The sequence below is a fragment of the Babylonia areolata genome, chromosome 26 (assembly GCF_041734735.1).
Source record: "Babylonia areolata isolate BAREFJ2019XMU chromosome 26, ASM4173473v1, whole genome shotgun sequence".
In the NCBI taxonomy this organism is placed as follows: domain Eukaryota; kingdom Metazoa; phylum Mollusca; class Gastropoda; order Neogastropoda; family Buccinidae; genus Babylonia; species Babylonia areolata.
In genome coordinates this window covers 39,554,256-39,579,255 of record NC_134901.1, presented here as the reverse complement: position 1 = coordinate 39,579,255, position 25,000 = coordinate 39,554,256, and the positions used below count along the sequence as shown (strand labels likewise).

Genomic DNA, 25,000 nt, shown 5'->3' with positions numbered 1-25,000 from the left:
GTGTGTGTGTGTGTGTGGTTGTGTGTGTGTGTGTGTGTGTGTGTGGTTGTGTGTGTGTGTGTGGTTGTGTGTGTGTGTGTGTGTGGTTGTGCGTGTGTGTGTGTGTGGTTGTGTGTGTGTGTGTGTGTGTGTGTGTGTGTGTGTGTGGTTGTGTGTGTGTGTGTGTGTGTGTGTGTGTGTGTGGTTGTGTGTGTGTGTGTGTGTGTGTGTGGTTGTGTGTGTGTGTGTGGTTGTGTGAGAGAGAGAGAGAGAGAGAGAGAGAGAGAGAGAGAGAGAGACATTTTACTGACATTAACTGCAAAGTTCTCATGTCAAGGGGGTGCACAATTTTCAGTCAAAGGTATCAAATCAAATATATAACAACTGTGAGAGCACATGCACACTCTCTATTGTGAGAGAGTGAGAGTGTGAGAGAGAGACTCATCTCTGTGTATGTGTGTGTGTGTTTGTGTGCGTGTGTGCACATGCATGTATGCATGCCTGTGTACATGCATATATACGCATGAGTGTGTGTGTGTGTGTGTGTGTGTGTGTGTGTGTGTGTGTGTGTGTGTGTGTGTGTGTGTGTGTGTGTGTGTGTGCATGCCCACAGGCATCAGTGCTGTTCTCTCCCTCCCCCCAAAAGCCCCTCACTCTCGTCCGGGTCCTCAGCATTGATGAAGGCGAAGGCGGTGTCAATGTACTGGTCCTCGGGCACAGTGAACGTGTACAGCGGCTTCTTGAAGTAGGGGGCGTTGTCGTTCTGATCCTTGATGAACACCTCCACCGTCACTCGCGCTGCAACAACAAGGTTCACGTGGTTAGGTTAAAGGTTAGGTTTAAGGTCAAAGGTCCCATAACCTGTTACAGCTGTCGGAGCTGTGAATTCACATCCACTGTGTCTAGGGCTCTGGATAGGTGGGAGGGGCCCAGTCCTCTTCTTCTGCTGTTTTAACCTTTCCCGACTGAAGTCAGGTACTGATTCACACCTGGGTGCAGTGAGGAAAATGGGAGGAAAAAGCCTTTTCCAAGGACACAACACCATGACAAAATGGGAGGAAAAAGCCTTTCCCAAGGACACAACACCATGACAAAATGGGAGGAAAAAGCCTTTCCCAAGGACACAACACCATGACAAAATGGGAGGAAAAAGCCTTCCCCAGGACAAAACACCATGACAAAACAGGAGGAAAAAGCCTTTCCAAGGACACAACACCATGACAAAATGGGAGGAAAAAGCCTTTCCAAGGACACAACACCATGACAAAACGGGAGGAAAAAGCCTTTCCATGGACACAACACCATGACAAAACGGGAGGAAAAAGCCTTTCCAAGGACACAACACCATGACAAAATGGGAGGAAAAAGCCTTTCCATGGACACAACACCATGACAAAACGGGAGGAAAAAGCCTTTCCATGGACACAACACCATGACAAAATGGGAGGAAAAAGCCTTTCCATGGACACAACACCATGACAAAATGGGAGGAAAAAGCCTTCCCCAGGACACAACACCATGACAAAATGGGAGGAAAAAGCCTTCCCAAGGACACAACACCATGACAAAACGGGAGGAAAAAGCCTTTCCAAGGACACAACACCATGACAAAATGGGAGGAAAAAGCCTTTCCAAGGACACAACACCATGACAAAATGGGAGGAAAAAGCCTTTCCCAAGGACACAACACCATGACAAAATGGGAGGAAAAAGCCTTTTCCAAGGACACAACACCATGACAAAATGGGGCCTCGAACCCTGATCTCTGGTGAACATCTGATCTGAAGGCCAACGCCTACCTGATTCCGCCGTGGCATTTCTAACAACAATACACACACACACACAAAAGAACCCATGGCATCAAAAGGGTTGCCCCTGGTAAAATTCAAAAGAAAAATCCACCAGATGCAGCTGTTGAATGGAATTTCAGATCAGCAACAACAGGGACAACGCCACTAAAGCAATACAAATGACAGGGCACAAAGTTGTGTGACACCGAGTCCTGTTGCGTCTTTCACATTGGCAGATCATTGGGGGACTGTCATAGGAAGAATGTGGCAGTGGTCTCCACTTTGTGGGTGACAACATTCAGTCTGACCCCATGACAAAGCGATTATTGTCGTCAGTAGGGGGCTCCAGTAAGTGGTGTCCTGTCTGAGCTGAACTGGAACAGACACTACTTAACACTACTGAAGTGACTCGGGAGCAGTGCAGGGTCTCCTTTGGTTTGTGGCCTCCTGGTGACCAACACTGATAGTTCCCTGTGGACTGCTGATACTGGGACTGCGACAAACTCGGGTGTGGCTGTGTACGGAGGACTCGGAATGAGAGCAGAGAGGAGTAATGCCACTGAAACGGTACAGATGATATGGCAGCAAAATACAAAAATAACAAATAAAAGAAATAAAATAAAACAAAACACACCAGACACAGCCACCACGCCCAGACACCTACCACTGTTGGGTGTGTTGCGTGGCATGTGACCCTGCCGGTCAGAGTTCACGCTGTCCTTCGCCATCACCGTCAGATCGTAGTAACTCTTCGTCTCGCGGTCAAAGGTCGATTTGGTGCGGATGATGGCCGTGTTGTGGGTCGGCCCGGGAACGATTTCAAAATCGTTGTTGGCTCGCTCCAAAGAGAACGTCAGCTGTTGAAAAGACAACGAAAATGATTGCACTGTGTGGTGATACCATTTCAAACCTGAGAGATAGTAACATTTCATTGGAGACATAGTTTACTGCAAACCAGGTACAAGTCTGAAGGCACTATCTAAAATTTTCTCCACAGTTCTCCTACTGTATAGTAAATTACCACAAAATCTCTCAAGTATTGATACTGATTAACCCCTTGATAGCTGCTGACGAGTATGCTCACTAGTGAAGGGCATTTCTTGATCAGCCGCACAGCAAAACAAAAAATCAACCCCTCCTCAATACGCTCCACTCTTAACATCATCCAAGAAGGAGGGCATGATCTAGGACAAACTGGTGGCAGACAGTGAAGAGAGACATCAGACATGTCATGGAAAGGGGAACACTTTGGTTGACTCATACGTCCAACAATGCAGGAACATATAAGTTGAAGTTAGTTAGCAATTTCTGATCCTGTACATAAACTGTTTCCTTGTAATTCACACAAGAAAACAACAAATTAACCCTTCCTCTGCATATTCCACTTCGATATGAGAAAGAGGGGAAGGCCCACAATGAACCAGCGGCAAAAGCAAACTGAACTATGGAGAATGGAGTGCTTTGACTATCTCAAGCATCCAAAGACACGAGAGCATCAAAGTCGTCAACTCACATTGCTGAAGCGAGGGTCGACGTCGTTGTCGTAGCCCGTGATGGTGATGACATCCTGTCCCGGTGGTAAGTTCTCCGGCACGCTGCCAGGGTAACGACCCTGTCGGTTGGTGCCCTGGAAGTAGGGCAGCTCGTCATTCTTGTCGATCAGCTTGATGGTAGGGTTCACCTCCTTCATCAGCGTCACCGGACCAAAGTTCTGGGGGAAAAAAGAACAACAGTGCATTAACTCATTCTTACCCCACAGCTGCATTCCTGTTACAACTCCCCTAGACCAGCACTACATGAGACCACTGCAGAAAAAACAGGGTGGTTCACCAAAACGACGATCGATGGAGAACTCTTGATTTAATTAAACAAAGCTTCATTTTCATGATTCCGGAATCTGTAAACAGTTCAGTTTAGAACACCAGCTGTACCCAGCAAGAATAAACAAAATTAGAACAGTGTGTTGGTACACGAACACTTGTACCTGGTCCACAGGGGAAGTAATCATGGTACAAGTTAACTCGCACCTGGAATAGAATGAGTAAACGAAGTCAAATTCTGAACCTGAAAATTAATAGAATTATTAATAGAATTAATCTTTCACACTGCCTTTTTGGAACCTACTGAACCATTGTAATTAATGTTCTTTCGCTTCACTGCGATGCTGTTGAGTTCCAACTGGTACAGACTTTGCTCTTGCTTTTTTCCTTACTGCACACAAGTCTTTGAATGCTATCATTCAGAAAGTACACATCATGGTGTAGATTTTCTTGATCTGATTGCTCTTGTATTTCCTTTCATGCTTTCAATGTGTCTCTACCCGTCTGGCTGTCTAATCCTTTTCTTTCTTTCCTGTGCAAGAAGTCTTTCATCAATGAAATGCTTTCTACATATATTGCGCCAAATTATAAACGTCTTCCTTACTGTATACCATCAGTAGACCCAGTCACTGATTGTTTGACTGATATGATTAATTAAACAGCATCTACCCTCAGTCAAAGCTCTAAGTGTTTCACAAACATGGGGTCAATAGCACAACAGGCTGGCTACATGGTTGCTGTCTTTCGGTGCTAATCATCTGTTTCCTATGCCATAGTCAAGTTTCAGTTTCACACACACACACACACCCCCAACACACATCCCACAGAACCTCAAGAACAAAATTTTGCCAGGGACGGACAACTAACTCCCTCACTGTCGTGGGTTCTCTAACACTCACAGGCTCCCTCACTCACCAGGAAGCCAGTGTAGCTGCCGATGGTCTCATAGTCCACACACACATCACAGTACACCTCACACCCAAATTATGCCAGGGACAACAACAACTCCCTCGTCGCCATGGATTCTTTAACACTCACTCACTTCCTCATTGACTCACCAAGCAGCGGAGTCACACAGTGTAGCTGCTGATGGTCTTGTATTCCAGCTTGCCGTCCACACACACACACACACACACACCAACATACACGCACACCACAAAGTACCACACAACAAAATTATGCCATGGTCAACAACTCCTTTGTCGCCATGGGTTCTTTCACGCGCACAAGACTCACCAGGCAGCGGAGTCGCACGGTGTAACTACTGGTGGTCTCATAGTCCAGCTTGCCATCCACACACACACACACACACACACACACACAAACGCCACAAAGTATCTAAACAACAAAATTTTGCAAGGAAAAACAACTCCCCCCTCGTTGCCATAGGTTCTTTCATGCGCACAAGACTCACCAGGCAGCGGAGTCGCACAGTGTAGCTGCTGATAGTCTCGTAGTCCAGCTTGCCGTCCACGTTCAGGTAGAGCGTGTTGCGGTCGTACGTGATGGAGAAGGTCCCCGTCGACTGGCTGCTGCTGCCGTCCTCCCGGATGATCTGAAACTCCACTCGGTCGTCGTCGATGTTGGAGTAGCACTTCATAACGGCGATGCGCGAGGCGATGGCCGTCTCGCTCACCTCGTAGATCATGCTGTCATAGTCCCGGTCCCAGGTCGGGGGGTTGCTGGTGCCCACGGCGACCGAGATGGTGACGGTGACGGTGCTGTTGAGCGGACGGGCGCCCTTGTCCTTGGCCATCACCGTCAGTTTGTACGACGTTCGCTGTGGATATAATTATTGTTGTTTTTTTAAATTATTGAAACCAATATATCAGAAACTTACATAGCACCTTTCCTCAGTAGGAGACCAAGATCTAAGCACTCAACAAACACAAGTGCCTATCTTCAATCAAAGCGCTTATCCTCCGTCAAAGGCCAAGCTCTAAGCGCTTTGCTAACACAGTCATTATTACAGAAACTTTTAAAGTGCCTATCTTAGATCACAGTACTAATCCACAGTCAAAGGCCAAGCTCTAAGTACTTTATCAAAACAAAGTAATTGTAACTAATACTTATAAATTCAAGTGCCTGTCTTTGATCAGAGAACTTATCCTCAGTAAGAGACCAAGTTAAAAGTACTTTACAAACACAGAGTCATTATTACTGAAACTTTTTAAGTTCCTATCTTACATCAGAGTGTTAATCCTCCGTCAAAGGCAAAGCTCTAAGCACTTTATTCAAAACAAAGTAACTGTAACTGATATTTATAAACTCAAGTGCCTATCTTTGATCAGAGAGCTTATCCTCGGTTAGAGACCAATGTATGTGTGAATGTGTGTCTGCTTTTTTTTTTTTTTTTTTTTTTCATTTATTCGCTTATTTATCATCATTGTTTTTTGGGGGGGTTTTGTTTGTTTTTATCTATTTTATTTTCATTATTATTATTATTTATTTATTTATTTATTATCATTACTTTTAAAATTATATTATTATTAGTTAGTTGGTTAGTTAGTTTATTTTATGCTATTTTATTTTATTTATTTTATTTTATTTTATTTTATTTTTTTCTCAAGGCCTGACTAAGCGCGTTGGGTTACGCCGCTGGTCAGGCATCTGCTTGGCAGATGTGGTGTAGCGTATATGGATTTGTCCAAAACGCAGTGACGCCTCCTTGAGCTACTGAAACTGAAGCTAACTGAAACTGAGAGACCAAGCTCACTGTAACTGAAACATAAACTAAGGTGCCTATCTTTGATCTTAAAGAGACCAAGCTCTGAGCGCTTTACAAACATGGAGCCATTTGCACCACAGGGTGCCCACCTGGGTAGAGCCAACTATGAGCTGCCACTGGGCACTCAGCATTCCTTTCACCTGTCATTCAGTGTAGCATTAGTTATGCATACACATACACACACACACACACACACAAGACACACACACACACACACACACACACACACACACACACATACATACACACACACAAGACACACACACACACATACACATACACACACATACACAAGAAACACACACACACACAAGACACACACACACACATACACATACACACACATACACAAGAAACACACACACACACACACACACATACACACACACACACACACACAAGACACACACACACACACACACACACACAGCGGTCTAGTAACACTTCCAGTGAGTAGACGTTAAACTGAAGATCTAACACACACACACACACACACAGATACACACAAACACACACACAACACACAAACAAGCACACAGAAACACACACACACCCCACTCACCCCAATCAAACTGCTCTTCAAGTAGATGACCCCATTGGCGGCGATCACGCCAAAAACTCCGGCATCATCCAGCAAGGAGTACTCAATCTCCCCGTTGACACCAATGTCCGAGTCATAGGCTCGAACCGTCAGGATGGGGTGGTTCTGCTGGGTGTCACTGGTGATGTCCGCCGTGTACTCGCTGCGGTCAAACTCGGGACGGTTGTCGTTGATGTCCTCCACCTCCACGCGAAACGTGCACCACCCGTCCAAGGGAGGGTCTGCCCCGTCTGTCGCGTTGACCGTCACCTGGTAGAGGACAGAACCTTTAGTCAGCTTCAGTTTCAATTTCTTCTTCTTCTTCTGCGTTCACTCGTATGCACACGAGTGGGCTTTTACGTGTATGACCGTTTTTACCCCACCATGTAGGCAGCCATACTCCGTTTTCGGAGTGCGGGGGGGGTGCATGCTGGGTATGTTCTTGTATCCATAACCCACCGAACGCTGACATGGATGACAGGGTCTTTAACGTGCGTATTTGATCTTCTGCTTGCATATACACACGAAGGGGGTTCAGGCACTAGCAGGTCTGCACATATGTTGACCTGGAAGATCGTAAAAATCTCCACCCTTTACCCACCAGGCGCCGTCACCGTGATTTGAACCTGGGACCCTCAGATTGACAGTCCAACGCTTTAACCACTCGGCTATTGCGCCCGTCAGTTTCAATTTCAATTTCTCAAGGAGACGTCTCTGCGTTCCGACCAATCCACATACGTTATACCACATCTGCTAGGCAGATGCCTGACACGTACATGAATCCACTAATCCTTTATAAAACTATTACTCAAAGCACGGACACAGATATTTTGATTCTGCTGTTCATAAAAAAAAAAAAAATTAAATCTCTTATAAACTGCAAAGTCAAAATCGTTACTCAGACCAAGGACACTATTTCCTGATGACGATCAAAAGTAAAAGAGAAGACGATCTCTCTGACGCTCAGTAGTATTACTTTCCTCACCCCATGCTGCTATGCCCAGGACTGGGGCTGTGTCAGCTATCTCTGCAGTGCTATGTTTGTTTAGCGTAAAGAAATGCTCCTGAATGTGCAAAGAAAATGACCTCTTATGAAGTTAGAACCGTTTTTCAAAGCACAGCCATCATTCCCTTGATTCTGCCCAAGATATATAAAAGAAAAAGATAGTCGGATGAGTGGTCTTTGCATGGCTAAGTTTGCCTAGCATTAAGAATATTCCCATGTCTACTGGAATTAGAAAATTCTCAACGCTAAACTAACTCGGCATTGTTTAGGATCGCTCATGCAAAACCAGCCCTGAGCCCTTGCAGCAAGCTCAAAAGTGAAAACTTAAAAAAATAAAACAAAATAAAGAAAGAATGTAACACACTTGATTATTCTATTTTATGTTTTGAGATTAACAAAAACTGTGTATTTGTACTGTGCTTTCAAACCTTTCAAGGTGCTCTACAATAACACAGACACTTAGCGCGTGCACACACACACAAACATACCAACACACCACACACACAAACATACCAATACACACACACACACACAAACATACCAACACACACACACACATACACTAAGAACGCACACACACACACATACAAACACACACACATGACATACACTCACAACACACACACACACACACACACACAACCCCTTGTCACCCACCTGGATGTACTTGTCTGAAGACACTTCCCGGTCGATGTCGCGCCCCACGGTGATGACGCCATCTTCGCGGCCAATCAGGAAAGTGTTGTCAATAGGGGAGACTATTCCGTACCTGACTTTTCCATTCTCCCCACGATCCTTGTCTGAAGCCCTCACCTGCAGAAAAACGGCTACGCATTAACTTTCTTTTTCTTTTCGCCCCGACTCACCATTCATTCCCCTCCACCTCCTCTCCAGGACGATAACACTCACATGTCAAAATCGATACTCTTAACTACTTCTTCTTCTTCTTCTGTGTTCGTGGGCTGCAATTCCCACGTTCACTCGTATGCACACGAGTGGGCTTTTACGTGTATGACCGTTTTTACCCCGCCATGTAGGCAGCCATACTCTGTTTTGGGGGGTGTGCATGCTGCGTATGTTCTTGTTTCCATAACCCACCAAACGATGACATGGATTGAAGGATCTTTAACGTGTGGATTTGATCTTCTGTGTGCGTATACACATGAAAGGGGTTCAGGCACTAGCAGGTCTGTACATATGTTGACCTGGGAGATAGTAAAAATCTCCACCCTTCACCCACCAGGCACCGTCACCGTGATTCGAACCCGGGACCCTCAGACTGACAGTCCAACGCTTTAACCACTTGGCTATTGCGCCCGTCGATACTCTTAACAAACTGTCTACAACCACCAGTATGTGTGACGGGGCATCAAGCAAAATTCATCATTTTTCTTTCACTCGTTTAACTCTCAGTATGGCCAGTCCTCTCTTCTCCTCTACACAGACCCCTCAGATGTCCAGTGGGTGTCTGAATGACCCAACCTTTAGCTTCCGGCGTCAGAATTGTGGTATTCAACATTCACCTCTTCAGTATAAGAGCCTTCCACTTCCAATATTTTGATGATGGTGATAGGGGTGAAATGCTGTTAACGTCGTCTCTTTCGCCATTCATATGGAGAGAGTTAACCCTGCGCCCGACCATTGCTCTGGTGTCAAATTTCGCCTCATCAAAAACAGTTTTCATGTTCCTACATAGGAATAAACTCCAACGAAAGGGAACTAACTTATACAGTGTTTCCAGATGTTCCCATGCATAATTTGGAGGAAAAACAGTACGTCTTCCCCATTTTTTCCACATCAATATGTCTCACACAGAATAAAGTACAAGATCAGCACCCTATGTTACAAATCTATTCACAAATCTGCCCCTTCCTATCTCAGTCTGTGGCTGCCTTCACCTCTACACTCCACCTCGCTCTCTGCGATCGGCTTCAGATCCACTCTGTTTACGCATACCCAGATTCAAACACTCGACTGTTGGGCCGTTCTTTCTCCGTCTCTGGACCTTGCAATTGGAATGAACTTCCTCTTTCTCTTCGTCAGGTCTCCACACTCAGCTCTTTCAAGTCTGGTCTTAAAACCCACCTCTCCCAAAAATAGCCTCCCTTCCCTGCCTCTTCCTTGTCTTCAGTTTTTCCAGTTTTAGAGTTATGCATGCGTGTGAATGACTGGTGCGAAAGCGCTTTGATTTGTCTCTGCACAAGATTCCCCAGGGTTGAATAGGTTAACAGGAGATGTAGTGTAGCCCATATGGATTTGTCTGCATGCTCTGACAGTTCCTTGAAACAGAAACTGACCTAGCTGAGTTCCTGCTCCTGAACCAAGCAACAGGTTATGTTGCATAAAAATCCTGCCTTGCCAATACTGAACGAAACTTTCAAACACTGGTTCCACTGGAAGTTCAGAGAGTAGTTTTCCTCCAACACTCCCACATGGTGAAGTTCTACCTTCAACCACCGTCTAAACAGCAACAACCAAAAGTGGTAAGACAGTGTCCTTGCCATTACCACTACAACTACTAGCTACTACCACCACCACCACCACCCACACTCACCTGCATCACTTTCTTGCTGATGGGGGGGGGGGGGAGGGGGAGTGTCCCTACTATTACCACTACAGCTACTAACTACTGCTACTACTACTACTACTAGTATAACTACCATCACCACTAACCACACCAACCTTCACCACTTTCTTGCTGATGAGGGGCGGGGGTGGGGGGTGTGGAGGGAAGGGAGTTTGGGGGGGTGGAGGGCGAGTGTCTCTACTGCTACTGTCTCTACTGCTACTTCTACTAACTACTACTACCACCACCACCACCACAAACCACACCCGCCTGCACCTCTTTCTTGCCGATGGGCGAGTGCTCCTTAATCTTGGTCAGGCTGTAGTCGGTGACTACACCTGTCGAAGGAGGGCTTGTGTGTGTTGATGTACCCTTACCATTACTACTACAGCTACTAACTACTGCTACTATTACTTACTACTACCACCACTAACCACACCCACTGGCACCACCTGCCGGTGGGAGAGCGTCCCTTAACATTCCTAATACGGATACTAACCACTGCTACTACTAACTACCACCGCCACCACCACCACTAACCACACCCACCAGCACCACTTTCTTTTCCCTTAGAGTGTCCCTGACATTCCTACTACAGCTATTATCTACTGCTACTACTACCAACCACCACCACCACCGTTTTGAGTTAACGCAGTTGAGCATCATATTTTCTTCTTCTTTTTTCTTTGTATTTCTTTTTATCACAACAGATTTCTCTGTGTGAAATTCGGGCTGCTCTCCACAGGGAGAGTGCGTCACTACACTACAGCGCCACCCATTTTTTGGTATTTTTTCCTGCATGCAGTTTTATTTGTTTTTCCTATCGAAGTGGATTTTTCTACTGAATTTAGCCAGGAACAACCCTTTTGTTGCCGTGGGTTCTTTTACGTGCGCTAAGTGCATGCTGCACACGGGACCTCAGTTTATCGTCTCATCCGAATGACTAGCATCCAGACCGCCACTCAAGGTCTAGTGGAGGGAGAGAAAATATCGGCAGCTGAGCTGTGATTCGAACCAGCGCGCTCAGATTCTCTTGCTTCCTAGGTGGACGCGTTACCTCTGGGCCATCACTCCACTATGGTTTGACAGTCTTGATATGGCCCTGTGCAGATGGCTGGACTATAAGCAACAAGAACAAGAACCACCAGCACCACTATCACTAACCACACCCACCTGCACCACTTTCTTGCCGATGGGCGAGTGCTCCTCAATCTTGGTCAGACTGTAGTCTGAGCACCGGTCGAAGGTGGGCTTGTGCGTGTTGATGTCCACCACCTGCACCACCACGAAGCTGTCCGTCGACAGCATGTTGCCATCTGAGCAGCAGCTGCCGTCGTCGTAGGCCGTGACGTTGAGAGTGTAGAAGTCGGCCCCGCCCAGCACTGAGCGCGCCAGCGTGATCAGCCCCGCCTCCGGGTTGATGCGGAACGCTTCATGCTCCGTGCGACGCGCTGTGTGGGTGGTGATGAATAAAGAGTGAGTGCGGAGGTTTGAGTTTCATGAGATGGTGTCAAAAGTGTGTGTGTGTGCATGCATGTGTGTGTGTGAGCCTCCAGGCTGATGCCGGACGCTTCATTCTCCGTTCTGCACGCTGGGAGGGCGATAGATTAAGAGTGAGTACGGAGTTTTGAGTTTTCGTGAGGGTGTGTCAAAAAGTGTGGAAACTGATCCGTTACGGTATACTGTATCTGCTTCAGTACATATGCTACACATACATGTACACATTTACACACTCACTATTTGCAAACAGCCACACACACTCTAACACACATACACTCCAACACATATACAACAACACATCTCTCACATACACAAACATTTACACACATACATCCCACAAATACATCTTACACACCCACATTTACTTCAACACACACGTCCCACACACAAACACTTAAACATGCACACATATCTTCTCCAACACAAACACACATATGCCATACAAACACACACATATCCCACACAGACACTTTCAGACACACACACACCACACACACACACATCCCACACACGCACTTACACACACACATCCCCAGACACAAACACACGCATCCCACAAAAACACAAACACACACCCTCTTACATTTCAACACATCCCATAAACACACACACCCATTCACACACACAAACACACTTATACACACACACACTTACACCCCCTCTAGCCTCCCCACCCACACACACTTACGAGAGAAGTAATACATCACAGCATCCCCATCCTTGTCCACAGCCTGAATGATGGCAATCACCGTCCCGATGGGCGCGTTCTCATCCACGTTGATCTCGATCTTCTTGCTCTGGAACTCTGGCGGCTCATCGTTCACGTTGGTGACCGTTATCCGCACGTTGACCGAGCTGGATTTGGGTGGCGCCCCCTTGTCCGTGGCGTACACGATTATCTCGTAGAAGTGGCCGGGGTTCCTGTCAAAGTCCAGGTTCCTGTGGGAAAGGGAAAGAAAAGAATGCGCATGTGTACTACAAGTACTAGGGTTTATCACAGTTTGGATTTCAAGTTTAAAGCCCAATGTCCAGCTGAACACCTGCTTTGATTCAATTATCTTTTTTATTTAAAAAAAAAAAAAAAGAAAGTCTGCAGCTTGCATTATATTAAGTACAGGTTCCTGAAGGATCAGGATTTATCACAACGTGGATTTAAAGTTTAAACAAAAGTCCAGCTTAAACATTTATTTTGATTGAATTTTCTTTTCATAATAAACAAGTCTGCATCTTGCATTATGCTGAGTTCACGCACTTTTATATACAGTTGGTTTGCTTTTTTTTCATCTGAAAACATACTATATGAATGGACGTTAAACTGAAGAAATCTTTTAACTGCCTTGACACATCAATATTTTATCAAACTACAAGATAACTATGCTGACATATACAACACAGAAGATTACGGTCTCCGTGAGTGCGTGAAGGAAAAGAAATAAAGGGACATTTTTTTCCAGAAGTACTGCTCAAATCGTTCATTTTGGTTACTCCTCCTCCACCCTCCTCTTCCATATCCTCCAACCTCTCCCCACACACACAGAAACGTGCAAGAATACAGTTGCGCACAGTTCCGCCACTGAACAACCACCTACCCATGACCCCATCTAGAAGAATCATCCCTGCAACACACACTCACGCACACACACACGTGTATGAACGCATCAGACTTCGTCTCATATCACTTACAGTGAAAAGACGTTGAACTAAAAAACAAACAAAAGCATGGACCCTCGCAAGCACCCCGCCTCACACACATGGCAAACAGCTTCCACACAATAAAGCACACATTTGGAACCAGATCTTACCAACACCAGCACTAGAAAATTACTGTTGTTGAAAAAAAAAAAGATGTGTTTTTTCAAAGCAGCCTAAAAAGAATTTAGCAAGACAGAACTTACGAATATACATGCTGACAACTTCACTGGCACAATTAGTGAAACAGAACATACGAATATACACGCTGACAACTTCAATGGCACAGTTAGTGAGACCGAACTTACAAATACACAAGCTGGCAACTCCACTGGCACAATTAGCAAGACAGAACTTACAAATATACATGCTGCCAACTCAACTGGCACAATTAGCGAACTTATAAGTATACATACTGCCAACTCCAATTGGCACAATTAGCAGGACAGAAAAATTAGGAATACTGCCAACACCATCGCCACAAAAGGAGTGACTCACTTTTTGACTCTGATGATGCCGGAATAAGTGAAGGCGTCTCTCTTCACGGTGTCCACATAGAAGAACTCGCTGTCCACAGAGTACTCCAGCTCAGCATTCACGCCTGAGTCCTGGTCCACTGCCGTCACTGTAAAAACAAAAAAAATTCTTAATAAAAAGAAATGAAATGGTCAAAAACACTCATTCATCCACATCATGTGGCATAGTGTAAGTGCATCAAACACTTCATACATCCACATCATGTGGCGTAGTGTATGTGCATCAAACACTTCATACACAAAACGAATGTTATTTTTCCACAAGTAAACAAAATTCATGCTGCAGATATTGTTACTTTTCCACAGGTGAACAACTTCCTGATGTCTTAAAAAAAAATTTTTTTAAATTAAATCAATCAGAATGATTTGGGCCTTACTTCAAGCTCATGTAACACATTCTACATTGTGTAAAATAACTGACCAAAAGTAAACTGACAGATAAACTGATTCATAAATAAAGCCACTTGAAGATAAATGAAAGAAAGTAAACAGATCACACGGAAAAAAGATTAAATTATCACATATAGCGAAGGCATGCATTTATATACCTCTGCATTTCAAGAACATTGAAATCAAGTTAAGTAAACAGATCACATGTGAAAAGATTAATTTATCACATTTAGTTAAGACATCCCTAATTTATATACACCTGCCACTTCAGACATAAAATGTGATGCAAGTTTAAATTCAAAGTAAAGAATACTCATATGATATAGATAATCACATTCATACAGGTATACACATACATCTCAGACTTGGAACACAGCATGTGAAACACCCCGCACACTGTTCAGTCAGTGCCTTCAAATAAACTTTGGCAAAAAACATTTTTTCTCTCTCATTACTGTTATCTCTCTCTCTCTTTATCTATCTCTCTCCTCTTTCTCTCTCTCTTTCTCCTCTTCTCTTCTCTCCTCCTCCTCTCTCTCTCTTTTCTCTCATCTTTCTCCTCTTCTCTCTCTCTCTCCTTTTCTCTCCTCCTCCTCTCTCTCCCCTCTTCTCTTCTCCTCCTCTCTCTCTCCTCTTTTCTCTCTCTTTCTCCTCTTCTCTCTCTCCTCTCTCTTTCTCTCTCCTCTTCTCTCTCTCTCTCTCTCTCTCTCTCTCTCTCTTGGTAGCTGAGGCGACAAGAGGACCAACCTTCAGTGACTGAGTCATGGATGGGAAGGTTCTCTCGCACGGTGGTCAGGTGGTGAGAGGTTTCAAACTCAGGCTTGTTGTCGTTCATGTCTTGTACTGTGATGATCAGCTGCACACATGACACACAGCTATGTAAATTATGGGTATGTTTTGTTATCATTTAACAGTGATACACTGGGGTGATGTGGTGTGTGGTGTGGTGTGGTGTGGTGTGGTGTGGTGTGGTGTGGCGTGTGTGTGTGTGTGTGTGTGTGTGTGTGTGTGTGTGTGTGTGTGTGTGTGTGTGAGTGTTTGTATGTTTGTGTGCTTCTGTGTGCATGCAAGTACCGTAAAGTTCAGTCTATAAGCCGCAACTTTTTCTCCCTGCTTGAACCTCTGCGGTTTATACTATGATGCGGCTTATTTGAGGATTTTAACAATCCTGGGAGTGCCACATTCTCATCTATTCTTAGCTGCCCTTCAACTCACCAAAATCATGTTTTCTGTTCATGAATCTTTGGGTGAGCTTCAGGTTAGTGTGCTAACTGTTCATGTTTTAAAAATCAAATCCGCACACATTAAAGCCTTCAGATCAGGATTCAGTTCTACTCTGCTCAAGTGCACACCCTCATCATGCCGAAATGGCAACGCAATGCCTATGATGTAGTCTTCAAACTGAAAGCGATCAACCTAGCAGACGACAGTGCAAGCGACGAACCAGCAGCGACCTCCACCTTGCATTCATGTTCATCAAGTGAAAGCGAGGCTGAAGTCAGTGACAAGATGGCGGAGGAAGCTGTGCTGGTTCTCTTCAACTCGGACACTGAAGATGAAGATTTTAGTGGATTCAGTGAACAGGATGACGTTGAATAAATGTGACTATCCCTAAATTATGGATCTTATTTTCATTGTGTTTTGTTTTTTGTTTTTTGTGGCACTAGCAGTATTTTCGCTTGCTTTTCTTTATGTTGTTTTCGCTTGTGTTTATTTCATAACCTACAGTATTGACAGCTTTTCCGTAGTATTGGTATGTGTTCCGGTACCGGTAATAAGTGCGGCTTATAAACCAGTGCGGCTTATGTGTGTATGAAGTTCATTTTTTTCCAAAATTTAGTGGGTGTGGCTTATATACCAGCGCGCACAATAGACCGAACTTTACTGTACTATCTGCTGAATCTGTTTGTTAAACAAAATAAAAAAGCTCTCCCACAGTGTTTCTCTCTTTTGATTATGGAAAAAAAAAGGCTCTCCCAGTGTTTCTGTTGATTATGTCCACAAAAAAAGATCTCCCATAGCGTTTCTCTATGTTGAATATGTTGGGGGGAAAAAAAAAAAAAAAAAAAAAAACTCTCCTAGTGTTTCTCTCTGTTGATTACATTTTTTTTTTTAATTTTTTTTTTTTTTTTTTTTTTTAAAGCTCTCCCTCTGTTGATTATGTATGTAAAAATAAAAATTGAAGAAAAAAATCTCTCCCAGTGTTTCTTTCTGCTGATTATGTAAGAAAAAACCAAAAAAAACCACAAAAAAAAACCCAATCAAACAAACAAAAAAGCTCTCTCACCATGTCTCTGCTGAATCTGTCAACATTGAAAAAAAAAAAAAAGAAGAAAAAAAAAAAGAAGAAAAGCTGTCGACATGTTTCTCCATTTTAAATCTGTCCAAGTTCAAACAAATTTTTGTTCCAACCAGCAACTAACCCTCTTAGATGGTTTAATGCGAACTGCTGGTGCTGGAACTGTGACAGAAGAACCCAGGTGAGGTGGTTGTGTATGGGGGGGACTTGGAATCAGCAGCATGGGACTAATGCCACTGAAACGTTACAGATTTGTATTTGTATTTGCATTTCTTTTTATCACAACAGATTTCTCTGTGTGAAATTTCGGCTGCCCTTCCTAGGGAGAGCGCATCGCTACACTACAGCGCCACCCTTTTTTTTTGGGTATTTTTTCCTGCATGCAGTTTTATTTGTTTTTCCTATCAAAGTGGATTTTTCTACAGAATTTTGCCAGGAACAACCCTTTTGCTGCCGTGGGTTCTTTTACGTGTGCTAGGTGCATGCTGCACACTGGACCTCGGTTTATTGTCTCATCCAAATGACTAGCATCCAGACCACCACTCACGGAGGGGGAGAAAATATCAGCGGCTGAGCTGTGATTTGAACCAGCACACTCAGATTCTCTCGCTTCCTAGGCGGACACGTTACCTCCAGGCCATCACTCCAAAAACGAATGGGGCACAACACACACAAAAAATGAATAAATAGATAAATCAAACTTGTTCCCAGCAAACGACGGGCGCAATAGCTGAGTGGTTAAAGCGTTGGACTGTCAATCTGAGGGTCCCGGGTTCGAATCACGGTGACGGCGCCTGGTGGGTAAAGGGTGGAGATTTTTAGGATCTCCCAGGTCAATATATGTGCAGACCTGCTAGTGCCTGAACCCCCTTCGTGTGTATATGGAAGCAGAAGATCAAATGCGCGCGTTAAAGATCCTGTAATCCATGTCAGCGTTTGGTGGGTTATGGAAACACAAACATACCCAGCATGCACACCCCCGAAAACGGAGTATGGCTGCCTACATGGCGGGGTAAAAACGGTCATACACGTAAAAGCCCACTCGTGTGCATATGAGTGAACGCAGAAGAAGAAGAAGAAGTTCCCAGCAAACCCAAGCCAGACTTACAGTGGCGTTGTTGGACAGGGTTTTGGAGTCGAGGTCTTCATGGACCCACAGCACCAGTCGGTACTGCAGGGGCTGCAGAGATCGGTCCACTGACTCGTAATCCAACACCTGGACATAATTACAACAACAATAACGCTAAACCATTTATCAGCGACCAGTTGACATGATATAAAAACAATAACAATGGTAAATCAGTTATCAGGGATCAGTCCAATGCCTCGTAATCCAACACCTGAACATGATAACAGCAAATTAATAATAATTTATGTATCAGAGACAAGTCCACCAACTCGTAATCCAACACCTGGACATCATAACAACAATAATGATGATAAATAAATCTATCAGGGACCACTGACTTGTAATCGAACAGCTGAAGATCTCAATTACAAAAACAATAATGATAATTCCTCATTCAGGGACAAGGCCACTGACTTGTAATCCAGAGCCTGGACATAAATAACAGCAATAATGATAATTAATGTATCAGAGGCCAGTCCACTGACTCGTAATCCACCGGTGGGGTAGGTACCTGTAACATGCCACTGTTGGGGTGGGTACCTGTAACATGCCACTGTTGGGGTGGGTACCTGTAACATGCCACTGTTGGGGTGGGTACCTGTAACATGCCACTGTTGGGGTGGGTACCTGTAACATGCCACTGGTGTGGTGGGTACCTGTAACATGCCACTGGTGTGGTGGGTACCTGTAACATGCCACTGTTGGGGTGGGTACCTGTAACATGCCACTGTTGTGGTAGGTACCTGTAACATGCCACTGTTGTGGTGGGTACCTGTAACATGCCACTGGTGTGGTAGGTACCTGTAACATGCCACTGGTGTGGTGGGTACCTGTAACATGCCACTGCTGGGGTGGGTACCTGTAACACGCCACTGTTGGGGTGGGTACCTGTAACATGCCACCAGTGGTGCAGGTACCCTTCTCTCACTGACCTGCAGATTAAAAATCCTGCCATCACCGTCTATGGTGAAGACGTTCGAGCGCTGGCTGGCATCGTCATACAGCTCGTAGCGGATCTTGCCTTTCTGGAACTTGACCGTGGAAACCTTCAGCTCCTTGCCATCTTCCTGGGTCACCCTGGCACAGAGAGAGAGAGAGAAGTTTACGACTATAAATAGGTTGATAAACAAGAAACATTAACTTATAAGAGATAAGTTTGTAACCGTAACTGAACAGGTACACAAATAAAAAAACACCCCATTAACTCCAGAAAACCCAGCTTGTGATGTGGTTACTGCTCTCCCTTTTCAAGCAGCATACACATGCGTTATATGCCTCCTTTTGATGTACCCCGCCCCCTACCCCATCGCCCCCACCCCCCACCCCACCCCACCCTTACATACTGACACAGTTACCCCACTGACACAGGCAGATTGGTCTTGTCATTCAAGTTCAAGTTCGGGTGAGTTCGTAACTGGAACTGAATCGGTAAACAAATTTTAAAAAAAACCCAAAAACATTAACTAAAGAGAAAAGTTCATAACTGTAACTGATTAGGTAAACATAAAAACATTAACTGTCAGAGATAAATTCATAACTGTAACTGAATAGGTAAACATTATAAAAAAAACATTAACTAAAGAGATAACTTCATAAGTTCATAACTGTGAGTGAATAGGTAAACAAATAAAAAAACCCATTAACTAAAGAGATAACTTCATAAGTTCATAACAGTAAGTGAATAGGTAAACAAATTAAAAAAAACATTAACTAAAGAGATAACTTCATAACTTCAAAACTGTAACTGAATACATAAACAATTTTTTTTTTTTTTTTTTTTTTAATAACAAAAGAGCTAAGTTTATAACTTTGACTGAATAGATACACAAAAATAAAAAAAGAAAATAACAAAAGAAAGATTTCATAACTGTACGTGAATAAGTCAACAAACGGGTGTCATTAAAACAACAACGAATGGGTCAGTGATTGTGATTTGCATTTTGTGTATGAATAAGATGTCCTCTATGCATGCATGCACACAGTGACACAGACACACACTCTCTCTCTCTCTCTTTCCAAATCTCTCACCCCACCTACAACACCTTTACTCACCCCCCCCCCCCCCGCGCCCCCATCTCCCTCAACCCCTCCCCTCTCCCCCAAACCCCCCACCTCCCTCTGTCCATTCCCCCCCCCCCCCCTTCCACCTCCCTTCCATCCAAAACTGTTTCCAAACAAAGGCACACAACTCTCAGACGACACATTCCTGCCAAATACCTTCCCCTGACAGAAGGATGGGCCACCCGACAGAACCAGACAGACGCAATGGTATAAACAGGCCACTGGTGCCCCAAGCACTCTCCTCAGGCTCAGCTTGCCAACATGGACACTGTCCAAACGACACTGGCTGCCATCACACGCACTGGGGAATGCAGAATTGATGGGCGGCGCAGTGGCTGAATGCTTAGAGCTCGAGTTAGCTGGATTCTCACCTGAGTTCTCTCCCCCACGCACCCCCCCTCCCACCCCCATCCAAGTTCTCCCCTCCACCACCCCCACCCCACCCCCCCACCCCTCCTGCCATCCCAAACCCCTGAGTCCCTGTTTTCTTTCCATCCGGTGGGAAAAAGACTAAAGGGTGGAGATTTTTTTCTGATCTCTCTCAGGTCAACAAATGCACAGACCTGCTAGTGCCTGTACCCCTATTCATGTGTATACATAGGAATGAAGAAGATCAGCTACGCGCATCAAACATCCTGAAATCCATGTCAGCAAAGGGGTGATTGACTCAAGGCATGGGTGGGGTGGGGTGGGGAAGGGGTTGGATTTTCTTGTAAAATCACAATTGTGGACAGACGTTACACGAAAGAACAAATGTACGCACACACACATTATTTTTGCATACATATCACACTGTGTGTGTTTGTAAACCAGTGTCTGCATGTTATCTGAAAAAAAAAAAAAAAAAAAAAAAAATCACAGGTCTATAACAATGCACTTCTGTTTCAAATCAAAGAGAATCTGTGTGCCATGTGATTTCAAGGTCCCTCCCAACTCGGAAAAGAGACAACAAAAACCAAACATATCTAACTCATTATTTTCCAGTCACCCTCCCTCCAACAACAGCACTGTCTGATCCAACAAACACACAAAGGTCTCTCTTTAACCGACCCACTCTTTCCCACAGAATTTTACGTAACTGATAACAGCTTGGCCGACTCGCACTGTGGTGGGCCTTGTCATATTGACAGCACTGTTTTTAACTCTCCCCCCCCCCCCCCCCCCCCCGCCGCCCCTCCCTAGTTGCTAGTAACAATTCTATCCCACCATCTGTGGGCTGGGTGTGCATGTGCATGCAGGCTGGTGTGTGAATAAAGGGGCAGACAAATGTGTGTGTATTTCTCAGAGCTATTCATTACTTTACATATCATGCGGGTAGTGCCTGTAAATCTAAACAGTTGCATGTTTGCAACGAAACTTTGTGTGTCAGAGCATCGAGGAACAATGGCTTTCTGTTGATGCTGTTTCTGCTTTGGGAACAGCCTAAATAAACAATAAAACAATCATAAAATGATAATAAATGGTTTTATTTTATTTCTTTAATCTCTTAGGTTCAGAGCTAAGCACGCGTGTGAAAGTTGTGAAAGACTGAAAGAGTGTACTCTGATTTGGTCTGTGCACAAAATTTAGAGCAACATAAATTCATACAAGTATCAATAACAATCCTAGTTCCTTACAGACACTATATCAATAACAATTCCTTTCAGATGTTATATAAACTTGTATCGATAACATCCAAGAACCTCATAGATGCTATATAAGTATCAATAAAATCCCGGATCCTCACAGATGCTATATAAATATCAACAACAATTCCAGTTCCTTACAAACACTATGTATCAATAACACACCCAGTTCCTTACAGAAGCTATATCAGTCTGGCTCCGCGACTAAGCCATTATTGTCGTTAGTAGGGGGCTTAGTAGGTGGTGTCCTAAGTACGTTAAAACAGAACAGGCACCACTGAACACCACCGAAGTGACTCAGCAGCAGTGCAGGGTCTCCTCTGGGGTGTGGCCTCCTGGTGACCTAACATCGATGGTTCCCTGTGGACTGGCGACGCTGGAACTACGACGGACGAACCCGGGTGTGGCTGTGTATGGGGGAATCTAAATGAGCGGCGTGGGAGTAATGCCACTGAAACGGTGCAGATGATGGGGCAGAAAAAAAAAAAGAACAACTATTACTTATCAATAACAATCCCAGCAACTTCCTTACATCTGCATGGTGGGGCTGTTCTCGTACATGAAGCCATAGTAGGGGTCCTCATAGAACTGGGGCGGCCGCACCCCCACCAGCACCCGCACTGTCATCACCGTCAGCTGCGAGGGGTCGCCCTTGAGGTCGCGGGCCGACACGTCCACCTTGATCTCCTTGTTGTCGGGGTAGCGGCCGGAGCCCTTGGTGCGCAGGTAGCCCTTGTAGATGGGGCCATAGTTCTTCACCTCCACCAGCTCCGTCACCACCTCAAAGCGGTCCTTGTACTCCTCTGGGTCCGCTGGGGGCGGCAATAGAACAGAATAATAATTAATATATCATTAGAATGCATATTATTATATCACTGTCCTCCAGATATGCACAATTGCCAAGTGGTTAAAGCACTGGACTTTAAATTTGAGGGTCCTGGGTTCGAATCTTGATAACGGTGTGTAGTGGGTAAAGGGTGGAGATTTTTCTAATCTCCCAGGTCAACACACGTGCAAATCTGCTTGTGCCTGAACCCTCTTTGTGTGTGTATTGTATATATGCAGAAGATCAAATATGCATGTTAAAGATCCTGTAATCCATGTCAGCATCCATGGAAGCTAGAACATACCCAGCATGCACATCCCCCAAAACGGAGTATGGCTGCCTACATGGAGGGCAAATCAACAAAACAGTCATACACATAAAATGTTACAGGTCTGTCTGAGTGTGTATAGGCACTGCCTGGAATCTGACTGAATGACACAGAATTGGTTATTATGAATGTGCAATATGTAGGATGAATAATGTGCAATAGGCAGGATGAATGTACAATGGAATATGTCTAATGCTAACGTCCATATTCTAAATATATTTCTGTTGACAATTACGATGTAATAATTAAATGCAATGTTTTAAAAGCGAATATGTGAAATTCATTTATTTGAGAACATATGTTTATTACTCCTGTTTAATCAAGTAATCCGCGTGTGGGGGGTGGGTGGGGGGTGGGTGTGTGCTGATTATCTGGTTGTGGTTTTCTGCAGTTTATCTTTATTCTTATCTGTCTATCATAATCAGTGTGCAATATAGTAGGCTATGCTTATAATTATATTCAAAATAATGTTTCTTAATTCTTTCTGTTCTTACATTAAGAATATTAGTTATTACCTGCAGTGTGTGGATGTATGTATGAAACAGTGTATGCGATATTTTTTTTACATTTGTGTCTTCGTAATATTCGTAAAAGCTGTTGTTGAATTTTACAGTTATGGTCGCCATGTTGTTTACTTGTCTATGTTGTGATATGCACCTGACCAAATTTCTGAAGTTGGAGATAATAAAGTTATTCTTATCTTATCTTAACAAATGATGAGCACCAAATGGTGGCCATCAGTCGACTCTACCCAGGTAGGCAGCCTGTCATGCAAATAACACCAAGTTTGTAAAGTGCTAAGAGCTTGGTCTCCATCTGAGAATAGGCGCTATACAAGTGTCCATATCATATCATCATATCTGCTCAGGGTGGCAAGGTAATTTGGATCAAAAGTAGGATATTCATAATCAACACGTGCAGATGTTTTGCGTTTGGGAGGAAATAATATATACAGAGGAAGCAATATCATACACAACAGGGGAGCCAATATCAAATTTCATGATCAACAACTGCAGGTGTGTGGAGGAGCTAAGAACAAAACATTAAATCAGGTTTTGGTCTCACCCGACACCAGCTGATAATCCAACTGTGAGTCAGCATCATCGTCACTGGCATACAGTTCGTACACCTCCACACCTGCAGCGGCAGTGGCAGCGACAGTGGCCAGGTAAGGGGAAGGGGCATTCCGGAACACAGGGTGTTCATCGTTCAGGTCGATGATGGGCATGGACGCATTGATCAACACCACATCTGAAACCACAAATTATACGACAACTTGTCAAAAACATGATCAACAAAACTTTACAGCAAAACTGGATCAACGTACAGGCTTCACACACACACACACACAAAAAAAAAAAAAAAATGAGGACCACTTTGAAACCTGCAGTTTTCTTCCAACTGTACAGAGTTCACAAAAAGTTAAGGACCTCTTCAAAGCTTGCAGTTTTCTTCCTTGTGTACAGAGACGGGGTTCACAAAAATTGAAGAACACTTTGAAACTTGGAAGCATCCTGAACTGATATTGTATTTTCACCAAAGAGCAGCCAGTGTAATGTAAACCATTGATAACCTGAGGTGCTTTCTTGCACAAGCACTTCCTTATTTTATTTTATCTTCTTTTTTTTTGTCAAAATGAAAAGCAACAGCTATTTAAATTTACAAACCACTGTATACTACAACTGTGAATTTTGGGCACAAACACTGATTTTTCAAACACATTTTTTTCAACTGTTCATGGGGTATGTGTGTCCAAAAAAAAAAAAAAAAAAGAGAGAAAAGAAAAAGAAAAAAGCCATTTGTGTTCAGGGGGAGGCCACAATATTCAGTGAACGATTCCCCTCTATTGTTGAAGCCCAGCTGGGGTACCTAGTAATTAATACTTTTTATCTGAGTTATTTAACTTTGGCCTTATGGGTATGAATCTATGACAGACACAATTGCATGGCTTGAAATTTCTTGCAATTTACATCAGATAAACATTGTATTAAAAGACTGCTTCCAGTGCTAGTACGCTTTTGTGTTCATCTTATTTTATGCCAATGGCCTACACATTGAGACTGTGCGCACACATGTACACAAGCACGCTCACACACACACACATATGTATGCATGCACGCACGCATGCACGCACGCACACAGTGTGTG

The 25,000-nt window shown here is 44.1% G+C and overlaps 1 protein-coding gene across 2 annotated transcripts in view; it reads right to left on the bottom strand.

Annotated features, from left to right (window-relative positions):
* The window catches only part of LOC143300757 (neural-cadherin-like), a 98,448-nt gene that overhangs the window by 37,854 nt on the left and 35,594 nt on the right, over positions 1-25,000 (bottom strand). For both annotated transcript variants that reach the window (XM_076614669.1, XM_076614670.1), the window contains exons 2-15: positions 23,918-24,103; positions 22,231-22,510; positions 18,945-19,089; positions 17,992-18,099; positions 15,332-15,440; positions 14,157-14,283; positions 12,658-12,908; positions 11,643-11,920; positions 8,561-8,716; positions 6,880-7,167; positions 5,004-5,369; positions 3,283-3,480; positions 2,434-2,626; positions 634-777 (exon numbers count right to left, since the gene is read on the bottom strand). In XM_076614669.1, coding sequence (XP_076470784.1) covers positions 634-777; positions 2,434-2,626; positions 3,283-3,480; positions 5,004-5,369; positions 6,880-7,167; positions 8,561-8,716; positions 11,643-11,920; positions 12,658-12,908; positions 14,157-14,283; positions 15,332-15,440; positions 17,992-18,099; positions 18,945-19,089; positions 22,231-22,510; positions 23,918-24,103 — 2,829 coding nt within the window. The remainder of the gene's footprint in view (positions 1-633; positions 778-2,433; positions 2,627-3,282; positions 3,481-5,003; positions 5,370-6,879; positions 7,168-8,560; positions 8,717-11,642; positions 11,921-12,657; positions 12,909-14,156; positions 14,284-15,331; positions 15,441-17,991; positions 18,100-18,944; positions 19,090-22,230; positions 22,511-23,917; positions 24,104-25,000) is intronic.